The sequence below is a fragment of the Neoarius graeffei genome, chromosome 25 (genome assembly GCF_027579695.1).
Source record: "Neoarius graeffei isolate fNeoGra1 chromosome 25, fNeoGra1.pri, whole genome shotgun sequence".
Lineage (NCBI taxonomy): Eukaryota > Metazoa > Chordata > Actinopteri > Siluriformes > Ariidae > Neoarius > Neoarius graeffei.
Window position 1 is genome coordinate 11,219,359 of NC_083593.1, and position 11,260 is coordinate 11,230,618.

General features: G+C 40.3%; 2 protein-coding genes across 2 annotated transcripts; one reads left to right on the plus strand and one right to left on the minus strand.

Moving 5' to 3' along the window:
• Nucleotides 1-441: 441 nt before the first annotated feature.
• Nucleotides 442-1,945, plus strand: ved (ventrally expressed dharma/bozozok antagonist). Its single transcript, XM_060909066.1, has 3 exons — nt 442-730; nt 1,126-1,382; nt 1,558-1,945. The coding sequence occupies exons 1-3, from the start codon at nt 442-444 to the stop codon at nt 1,897-1,899; spliced, it is 888 nt and encodes a 295-aa protein (XP_060765049.1). The 3' UTR covers nt 1,900-1,945.
• Nucleotides 1,946-2,719: 774 nt separating this feature from the next.
• Nucleotides 2,720-8,754, minus strand: LOC132873602 (histone H2A.V). Its single transcript, XM_060909319.1, has 5 exons — nt 8,666-8,754; nt 3,664-3,741; nt 3,448-3,561; nt 3,168-3,297; nt 2,720-3,041 (listed from the first exon to the last, which is right to left on the minus strand). The coding sequence occupies exons 1-5, from the start codon at nt 8,666-8,668 to the stop codon at nt 2,980-2,982; spliced, it is 387 nt and encodes a 128-aa protein (XP_060765302.1). The 5' UTR covers nt 8,669-8,754; the 3' UTR covers nt 2,720-2,979.
• Between the last annotated feature and the right edge of the window lie 2,506 nt (nt 8,755-11,260).

Genomic DNA, 11,260 nt, shown 5'->3' on the forward strand with positions numbered 1-11,260 from the left:
CAGACGTTCTACCATCAGAGAGGAGACAGGATCAGAGATGGTTTTGGAAGTTGGGAGGGGGATCTTGGTGCATCACCAGACTTACTGGAGCCAGGAATTAATGGGCTCATTCAGAGGCGATTGAGACGTCTTAATTACCACACTTGTGAAAACTCAAGGGGTGGGGACCAGAGTAGGGAGGATGTTTCCTTTGATCCTGGCCTACAGTCAATTGTAAATGAGCCAGGATTAGCCCTATAAATACCCCAAGACCTGCACTAGAGGTGGTTATCACCTATCTGAAGACAAACAGAACTCTACCTCATTCACTCAGTCTCAGGGCTCCATCTTCTTGCCTGCAGATCCAGACCCAGGACCATCAGGAATCTTAGAAGACAAAAAGCATTTTTACCCATTTTTGTTTCTTGGATTTTTTTTTTGGCTGGACTACAAGTTGGGATGATGAAGGGACACTTTTCTGTCGAATGGCTCTCTCAAAGTAGCCAGAGCAATGCTAGGAGTGCATCAAGTCCTAGTGCAATGAGCCATTCCATTTCCTGCATCTCCATGGCCTCTAATAGAGCCAGCACCTCTGGGACTGTTCCAGAAACTCTCCCTGGTTTCTACAGCAGGAGAGCGGATAGCACGGAAACCCAGCAGATCCAGTCTGAGCCAATGGGACCAGCACAAAGCTTTATTACTGTGCCGAAGAAAGAGCCTGTCACAAACAACACTGAGAGCCTCGAGCATGGTAAGCTCTTAATTCATCACATCTATAGTAAAATTGCTAGCTATTGCTATTGTAAGCAGGTCAGGGGTCCTTTTTTAAAACTTTTAGACATTTTCTTTCATTCACCCTAACCTATATCAGCATTAAATCAAGGATTTGGTTTCAATCTGTGTTTGAAGTTAAAGATAACATTCAAAGCTTCTTAAATTTTATTAAATCTTAAGAACTAAAAATATATGACTATATTAGTAGGAGATTATGCATCATTGCAAATGTGTAAGTTAGTTGGATTTTATGTTACCTTAATTTTCATGACCTGTTGATCTCTATTTCTTAAATGTTGGTCAATAATATTGATCCAACTAAAAAAAAAAAAGATTAAAATCACATTCCTTTGTACATTTTCTCCATTCCAGCACCAGAGTTAGGCTTTAGCAGTGGGACGGAGGAGGAGGAGACGTCCGGGTATGAGAGCGAAGGCGGACGTTCTCTCTCACCCATGGCCTCCAAGGAGCCAGCAGCTTCAACCTCCCCTGGCACGGGGCGGCGAGCTAGAACAGCCTTCACAGCAGAGCAAATCGACAGTTTAGAGAGAGCGTTCAAGAGGAATGCTTATCTGGGAGCCCAGGACAAAGCTGAGCTGTGCAAGAAGCTCAATCTCTCTGATAAACAGGTGAGTAGATTTGCCTGAAAGGAGTAGTTCCACTATCCAGGCAGATATGCTAGTATGGTGGTATAAGAGGAATAAAACACTTCTGTTATTAGAAAATCACAGCTCTGATACATGAGCCATTATGATGAACAAAATAGTATGAACCTAATAATTATTATATTGTATTTCCACACAGATCAGGAACTGGTTTCAGAACAGACGAATGAAGCTAAAGAGGACGGTACAAGACGCCATAGCACATGCCTGCCAGGCCAATGTGGCATCACAGCTCATGCATTACCCTGAGCTGCAGTCCTTCAGACCAGCACCGTATCCAAGCTATTACCCAGGACAAGAGAGCCCGAGTCCCTACATGTGTCCCCCTAACATCCATTACACCCCTTCTGTCGTGCCTACCTTGCCTGCCAATACTCTCTACCAGTACAGATGTCCTCAAGGTCTTCCTGTTGCCCCTAGCAACCCGGCTCTTATGCAGCCATACCAGCCGTACTCTCACCAGTACTTCAGCTCACAATGAACATGGCCAGATCGTGCCACGTGGGCTGCTCGTTGATCTTAACGAAGCATCTCTCAATTTTGTAATGCATTTCCAAACACAGGGTGAAGTGCAATAATGAATGTATTGTTCCTTTTTCATACTGTTGAGTATTTAAAGACACATTTGTAAATGCTTAAATGTGTAAAGCTATATTTTGTTCAACTTTATACGTACCAGAGAACTGTATAATAAATGTTTACGTTTATTTGGATTTCAGTTTTTTCATTAGACAACGTGTTTCACTGCTTTATAGTAGTACAAAAATGCTCCAAGAGCAAATTGAACTGTTAATATAGAATCTGCATGCAGTACAAAGTAAAATATATACTTACTCGCACCCACAATATACATGAAGTGCTGCTGAATTCCTGAATCAGAATTTTCTATAACTTATTTCTAGAATGACATAAAAATCTGTGTGTTAAGCCTGAAAGTTGTACATGCTCAGAATTCTGTAATATTTGTATATCAGTGACTGAAAGAAGTAGCTTTGGGACCAAAAGGTTGCTGGTTCAATTCTCTAGACCAGCAGGAATGGCTGAAGTGCCCTTGAGCAAGGCACCTAACCCCTAACTGCTCCCCAGGCTGCTCTGGGTGTGTTGTACATCGCTCTGGATAAGAGCATCTGCTAAATGGCATTAATCAATGCAATGTATTGAATTCACAGCCAAAGTAGGAGTACTAGGATGAGTAAAAATCATAATTACTCAGCCTATTTAAATCCTAATATTCTTAATATGAGTATAAAGGCAATAAAAGCCAGTGTTCGTGTGTATCAAATAACTTCAGAAACACAATATTTAAGAAAAGTCTTTATGTATAAAATAGATGGAAGGCACATGGAGATATACACCGAGAAGCCCCCTCATGTCCCTTCATTTAAAAAAGATTAACTATCCCATTATTCCCCTCCCACTCCAAGAATAGTACATGAAAATATGGATAAAATAGTTGTGTTCATTCTATGCTTATAAAAAAATAAAATAAAAAAAAACAGAAAAAAGGATACAACATAAAACAACTGCTCTCTCTCTATATACTGACTGACAAAATGGCTTTCTATGCAGTTTTCTGCTGGCCCTTCTTTCCAATCAGGGATTTGTGAATGTGAGGAATCACACCTGTCAAGACACAAGAAAACAGACGTTAAGAAATCCATGATGTGCATGAAATGGATTAACATCATCACTTTTAATGTATCTTTCAAGTGGCTGTAGCATTATGCAGAACTGCTTTATTAAACTGACCTCCACCAGCAATTGTGGCTTTGATAAGTGAATCCAGCTCTTCATCACCACGAATGGCCAGCTGTAAATGCCTGGGAGTGATGCGTTTCACCTTCAAGTCCTTTGAAGCATTACCAGCCAACTCCAACACCTATTCACACACACATGCATGGGAAAGCTGACATGAGATCAATGTAATATAATATATACAGTGTACTGTACATTATATTTAAAAAAAAAAAAAAAAACACCCATGTGTAAGTAGGAACACAGTCAGCGGCTCACAAAGATAAGGAATTACCTCAGCAGTGAGGTACTCCAGGATGGCTGCGCTGTACACTGCCGCTGTGGCACCGACACGTCCGTGGCTAGTTGTCCGCGTTTTTAAATGTCTGTGGATACGACCTACAGGGAACTTCAAAAACAAACCACAACCATCACAACACACGCTTTCAAACGAGTCATAGCACATAGTGCAGCAGTGCGGGTTTTAATCGTGTGTTAGACACACACTCACCTGAAGACCAGCCCTCTGAGACCGGGACACCGCCTTAGCCTTGGCTTTGCCACTGTCTTTCCCAGCCTTTCCTCCTGCCTAATGATCAGGGAATTTAAAAAGAGTTTAAAAAAAATAAAAAAAAAAGACATCTGATTACAATTTCTCACATTACAACACTATGAGGTTTCCCAGTTGAACTGTAAAATGTTTAGCAACTTTACAATACAAGCTCTATCTCTCTACAAACTTTCAGCTGTCATTATGATTGTTGTCATGAGCTGCATCTCAAATCGAAACCTATGCCCTTACATTCAAAAACATTAACTAATATACAGTGGTGCTTGAAAGTTTGTGAACCCCTTAGAATTTTCTATATTTCTGTATAAATATGACCCAAAACATCATCAGATTTTCACACAAGTCCTAAAAGTAGATAAAGAGAACCCATTTAAACAAATGAGACAAAAATATTATACTTGGTCATTTATTTATTGAGGAAAATTATCCAATATTACATATCTGTGAGTGGCAAAAGTATGTGAACCTCTAGGATTAGCAGTTAATTTTAAGGTGAAATTAGAGTCTGGTGTTTTCAATCAATGGGATGATAATCAGGTGTGAGTGGGCACCCTGTTTTATTTAAAGAACAGGGATCTATCAAAGTCTGATCTTCACAACACATGTTTGTGGAAGTGTATCATGGCATGAACAAAGGAGATTTCTGAGGACTTCAGAAAAAGCGTTGTTGATGCTCATCAGGCTGGAAAAGGTTACAAAACCATCTCTAAAGAGTTTGGACTCCACCAATCCACAGTCAGACAGATTGTGTACAATTGGAGGAGATTAAAGACCATTGTTACCCTCCCCAGGAGTGGTCAACCAACACAGATCACTCCAAGAGCAAGGTGTGTAATAGTCGGCGAGGTCACAAAGGACCCCAGGGTAACTTCTAAGCAACTGAAGGCCTTTCTCACATTGGCTAATGTTAATGTTCATGAGTCCATCATCAGGAGAACACTGAACAACAATGGTGTGCATGGCAGGGTTGCAAGGAGAAAGCCACTGCTCTCCAAAAGAACATTGCTGCTCATCTGCAGTTTGCTAAAGATCATGTGGACAAGCCAGAAGGCTATTAGAAAAATGTTTTGTGGATGGATGAGATCAAAATAGAAATTTTTGGTTTAAATGAGAAGCATTATATTTGGAGAAAGGAAAACACTGCATTCCAGCATAAGAACCTTATTCCATCTGTGAAACATGGTGGTGGTAGCATCATGGTTTGGGCCTGTTTTGCTGCATCTGGGCCAGGACAGCTTGCCATCATTGATGGAACAATGAATTCTGAATTATACCAGCGAATTCTAAAGGAAAATGTCAGGACATCTGTCCATGAACTGAATCTCAAAAGAAGGTGAGTCATGCAGCAAGACAATGACCCTAAGCACACAAGTCGTTCTACCAAAGAATGGTTAAAGAAGAATAAAGTTAATGTTTTGGAATGGCCAAGTCAAAGTCCTGACCTTAATCCAATGGAAATGTTGTGGAAGGACCTGAAGCGAGCAGTTCATGTGAGGAAACCCACCAACATCCCAGAGTTGAAGCTGTTCTGTACGGAGGAACGGGCTAAAATTCCTCCAAGCCGGTGTGCAGGACTGATCAACAGTTACCGGGAACACTGAGTTGCAGTTATTGCTGCACAAGGGGGTCACACCAGATACTGAAAGCAAAGGTTCACATACTTTTGCCACTCACAGATATGTAATACTGGATCATTTTCCTCAATAAATAAATGACCAAGTATAATATTTTTGTCTCATTTGTTTAACTGGGTTCTCTTTATCTACTTTTAGGACTTGTGTGAAAATCTGATGTTTTAGATCATATTTATGCAGAAATATAGAAAATTCTAAAGGGTTCACAAACTTTCAAGCACCACTGTAGAAAATTCAGATGATGACCGGTACAGAAAACGGACCATTCGTTAGATTGGAAGGCTACAGTAAAATACAAACACTAATCGTAATTGGAAAGCCAGTCTGTATTATTACTCAATAACAGTATAGATTATTATATAAATAACGTGTTCTGAGACAATATATAGAGGATATTACATGGTTGCGGTTGATCTTCAAGTGATATATTTTCCAACACAAGAAGATAAACTTTATATCTTTGTGCCACCATGTCATGTTCTTTATATGAACAGAGCCACAAAAAAAAAATGCAAGTTAATCAAAAGAATTTTAATTTTGAACTGGTTCGCCATTTTGACAACACGTATCTAGTCAGTGGGAAAAAGGGAAAACACTGGGAGTGACATCACTGGAGTGAAATATTGGGAATTGTTATACATACATACAGGACACTTTTTTGATGGAATAAAAACATGTATTCTATTTCCTTCTAGCAGGTTTCATTCATTTGGTTTAATAGCATGAAATATTGTTAGCATAATCGCTTATCCTACTTGTATTACGTCACTCTACCCAATGGAGAATACAGTAAGTGTTGAATATGGTTTACGATATTACATGGTTGTCAAGGCAACATGATGTCATACGTCGGAGCTGATGCAAATATGCCGGTGGTAACTAACCCCCCTGTTCTTAACTTTTTGTAAAATCTATAATTGTTCCATCAAATATGTATGCATAATAATAATATTGGCTGTCTTTTTCTCATAATATATCAGATATATTCCATCCACTCGTCTTTGACTCGTTCAATATCATGCTAGCTGAATGGAATAGATCTGATATACCACTCAACGCCAGCCAATATTATTTAAATATGTCACTCAGATGCGTGATTTATTTTGCATGAAAAATGGGAGTTTTTCAACAAGAGAAGATAAACTTCATATCTTCAAGCCATGTGATGTTCTTTTTATTATATAGACACAGTCACAAACAAAAAGTACTCAAATCTATCAAAACAATTAATCAATTTCCTCACGAGTGACGTATAGAGATTTATATCTCGTATGAAAAATATGAGTGGTGTATTTCCCAGTAAAATGCTTGTGTCCATCTCATCTCATTATCTCTAGCCGCTTTATCCTGTTCTACAGGGTTGCAGACAAGCTGGAGCCTATCCCAGCTGACTACGGGCGAAAGGCGGGGTACACCCTGGACAAGTCGCCAGGCCATCACAGGGCTGACACATAGACACAGACAACCATTCACACTCACATTCACACCTACGGTCAATTTAGAGTCACCAGTTAACCTAACCTGCATGTCTTTGGACTGTGGGGGAAACCGGAGCACCCGGAGGAAACCCACGCGGACACGGGGAGAACATGCAAACTCCGCACAGAAAGGCCCTCGCCGGCCCCGGGGCTTGAACCCGGACCTTCTTGCTGTGAGGCGACAGCGCTAACCACTACACCACCGTGCCGCCGCTTGTGTCCATATAATATACATAAATACATGATTTGTTTAGCAGCGGCACAGTGGTGCAGCAGTGGTGCAAACCTCTGGGGCCTTTCTGTGTGGAGTTTGCATGTTCTCCCCATGCCTACGTGGATTTCTTCCCACAGTCCAAAGACATACAGATTAGGTCAAGTGGGTACTCTAAATTGCTCACAGGTATGAATGTTGGTAGCTGGTAGAGCAGAGGACTGTAGGTACTTACACTGGCCATCATTTGTTGGGGAAGCCATGGCCTGATGATTAGAGAAGCAGCTTTGGGACAAAGACATTGCTGGTTCAATTCCCTGAACCAACAGGAATGGCTGATATGCCCTTGAGCAAGGCACATAACCGCCAACTGTTCCCCAGGCTGCTCTGGGTATGTTGTACGTCGCTCCGGATAAGAGCGTCTGCTAAATGCCATTAATGTAATACAATACAACGTGAGTGTGCATGGTTGTTCGTCTCTGTGTACCCAGGGTGTACCCAGCCTCTCACAGTTGAAACTGGTTCCAGCTCACCCACGACCCTGACAGATAAGCAGCATAGATAATAGCCGGAGGGATGGATGTGTTTCGTGGAGACAGATGGACAGGAAAACGTGTCCATTTTTTCACTGCTGAACTACACTTCTGCAGCATGTCAGGGCAGTGAAAACGACTAAAACAACATGTCTAAATTTTAATCATGGCTTGTCTGAATGCGACTCCCAGGAACATTTAAAAAATATTAGCACACAATATCCACCTTTGATATTTCTAACATTAAATTCTGTAAAATAAATGAAACAAAAAAGAAGAATGTGAGTTTCTCCCGAGGTACAACTTCTAGTTTGGGAGCTTTTGTTCTAACTTGTCTCATGGACGTTCCACAATGTGTAGCTATAAATGGATAAAAAAAAATGTGTTGTTTGTTATTAAACTATTCATTATAATTGCAATCACTGGGAAATAGTTGTACTATAAAGGAAATAAAAAAAAAACACTGAGAGGTGTTTTATCATACAGGACAAATATCACATTTGATACACCTTTTGATTAAGCCATTTACAACCATAAATGCTTTTACAGGCAAATTATCCTGACTTTCTGACAGACAATAAATAAATAAACAAACAAACAAACAAACAAACTGTATTTACTAGCTACAGGTCGAAGAGTAGAGCTCATAAATGAATGAGGTTCAGCTTGTAATAACCAAATAACAGCAAACACTAAACACACATCTGGAAAGTCCACTGTTAACCAGTTAGCTAACTAGTTGTGACGGCAGTTCACTGAGCTCAAAAAGTTTAATTAGCCAGAAAATAAATAATTAAACAAAAATAATCAAAGTATGAATGCTTTGGGTAAATAATAGCGAATTCGGCGAATATGATTAACCATGCATCTAGTTTAGTTGGTTAATTAACCAGGTAAACTCGGTTAAAAAGGCGAATTGATTTCTGCTTAGCAGGCTAGCTAGCTAACATATAAGATAGCTGTTAGCCAGAATTTTAGTTGGAGATTACCATATATGGTAAGTAGGGGGGAAAATGCAATAATGGACAGTTCTGGTGTAATATGCATAACAAAATATAAATATAAAAACTGTTTTACAACTCTTACCATGACACCAACAGAGAGTTAGAGAATCGGAAAATAACACATACATAAACATACATACACGTTGTGCATGGCGACACCTGCTGGTAAACTATTGCACTACATGGGGTACAGAAAAAAAAATTCTATGTATTTTTCTTTCCTTCCTTCCTTCCTTTCTATCTATCTATCTATCTATCTATCTATCTATCTATCTATCTATCTATCTAAGTTGCAGGGTTTTTTAAATAGCACAGGTTAAAATTGAGTGTACAATCAAACCACAAACATACAAACATCAGTTTACATACAAAGAGGGGAAAGAAAGAAAGAAAGAAAGAAAGAAAGAAAGAAAGAAAGAAAGAAAGAAAGAAGGCGCATTGGGTAATAACTTTTCATACACTATATGACCAAACATTTGTAATCACAGCCATGTGGGTCTCCAAACTGTTGCCACAAGAAGAAGAAACCCTTATTATTCATCACATGCACACTTCAAGCACAGTGAAATTCATCCTCTGCATTTAACCCATCTGAAGCAGTGAACACACAGTGAGCAGTCAGAGGTCAGATACCTTGCTCAAGGCCACCCCACATCAACCTAACTGCATGTCTTTGGATTGTGGGGGAAACCAGAGCACCCAGAGGAAACCCACACAGACACGGGGAGAACATGCAAACTCCACACAGAAAAGCCCTCGCCAGCCGCTGGGTTCAAACCCGGAACCTTCTTGCTGTGAGGCGACCGTGCTAACCACTACACCACCGTGCTGCCCCAAAGTTGGAAGCACACAACGGTCTTTGTACGGTATGCTGTAGCATTACTGTTAGGTTTTGATCTGTGTGTACCGAAGGAAGTTGAATTGACAAAGTATGATCTAGGAATGTAGACCTCTGCCACCTAAGAGATTCTGACTCACGGATCGATCCGGGAGCAAACAGTTACTGATACAGACACAGCTCTTCTGAGATGTTTCTCGGTTTATTGTAGAACAAACATGAGTATACAGTATATTCATATTCAAGAGTGTGTTGTAGCTATGTGATTGGTTGATGATGGTGATGATGATGTGATTGATGAAATTAAGTTATCTATGTATGACAGGGTAATGTAAATGAGTGATGAAGCATTACATCACTGGTTTAGACTACACTACTGTATGAAAGAAGAGAGACATTATGTACCATTACATCACCTGTCAGGATCATAATCTGATGAAAAGAAGAAAGACATTACTGGTCAGCATAACCTTCATTAAGCAGAGAGCAGAATGTGCGAGCGAAGATAAAGCTCAAGGATTTACATAACCAAAACAAGTAGCAATCAGAACAGTCTGTACCAGTTTCAAGCATGTCAAACATATATTTCTATCAATTACAAATGTACAATTTCCCTGCATTGGAACCAAGGGGTCCAAACCTGTTCCTCCATGACAGTGCCCTGTGCACAAAGCAAGAGTGCACAAAGACATGGTTTGCTGAGGCTGCACGGATCCCTGACCTCAACCCCACTGAACATCTTTGGGATGAATGGTGACTATGTGCCAGGTCGCCTCACCCACCATCCGTGCCTGACCTCACTAATGCTCTTGTGGCTGAATGGGCAAAGCCTACAGCCACACTGTACTGTGAATGTGCTGAAGCCAGCCCTGTGCCTACTGAGGTCTCTCAACCGTTATGTGGGACTGATTGCTGGCCCTTGCATTTATGGCTGTGTGTTTTTGGGAGCACTGTAAGTAGTTTCACTAATTTCACAAGTTGCTTATTGGGTAAAGGAATTTATTGCACAGGTTACTTGAACCCATATAAAAAAAATCTCCAGAGAAACAAAAAATAGCCAAAGGCAACAGCATAGTTCATGCACATAAATAGATACAAATATACCAGTTTGTTTGTATTTATTTAATATTTCTTGGTGCTGATAATTTCGCACATATATTTTTGAGAGAAAAGTTCAAAAGAGAGTGAAATTTCTTAGAAGAAAGATAGGTAGCGTTCCTATATTGTGTGAGTGGAAAATCAGAATTATTCATAATGTGTAATGATTTATATATTCGTTTCCCTATTATTGTGTAGGCTGGCAAAAAAGTTTTACATTTTCTGTATTTTTCTGCTGTTAGAACTCATTCATCTCATCTCATTATCTCTAGCCGCTTTATCCTTCTACAGGGTCGCAGGCAAGCTGGAGCCTATCCCAGCTGACTACGGGCGAAAGGCGGGGTACACCCTGGACAAGTCGCCAGGTCATCACAGGGCTGACACAGACAACCATTCACACCTACGGTCAATTTAGAGTCACCAGTTAACCTAACCTGCATGTCTTTGGACTGTGGGGAAACCCACGCGGACACGGGGAGAACATGCAAACTCCGCACAGAAAGGCCCTCGCCAGCCCCAGGGCTCGAACCCAGGACCTTCTTGCTGTGAGGCAACAGCGCTAACCACTACACCACCGTGCCGCCCGCTGTTAGAACTATATAAAAAAAAAATCAATGCATGTGGCAAAGTGCAGAATTAATAAATATAAATTATATAAATCCAAATCAGAAAAAGTTGGGATGCTAAATTGAAATTAAAACTGAAAAACAATTTATAATGCATGCACTTTTATAATGTTGC

What these genes read in the sequence shown, in the direction of transcription:
- LOC132873602 (XM_060909319.1), bottom strand. An exon ending in CTCAGAGGGCTGGTCTTCAG is followed by an intron (nt 3,562 to 3,663) that starts GTGAGTGTGTGT and finishes TTGTTTTTGAAG; the next exon opens with TTCCCTGTAGGTCGTATCCA. An exon ending in TGGAGTACCTCACTGCTGAG is followed by an intron (nt 3,298 to 3,447) that starts GTAATTCCTTAT and finishes GTGTGTGAATAG; the next exon opens with GTGTTGGAGTTGGCTGGTAA.
- ved (XM_060909066.1), top strand. Translation starts at nt 442, where the DNA reads ATGAAGGGACACTTTTCTGTCGAATGGCTCTCTCAAAGTAGCCAGAGC. An exon ending in CACTGAGAGCCTCGAGCATG is followed by an intron (nt 731 to 1,125) that starts GTAAGCTCTTAA and finishes TCTCCATTCCAG; the next exon opens with CACCAGAGTTAGGCTTTAGC. An exon ending in TCAATCTCTCTGATAAACAG is followed by an intron (nt 1,383 to 1,557) that starts GTGAGTAGATTT and finishes ATTTCCACACAG; the next exon opens with ATCAGGAACTGGTTTCAGAA.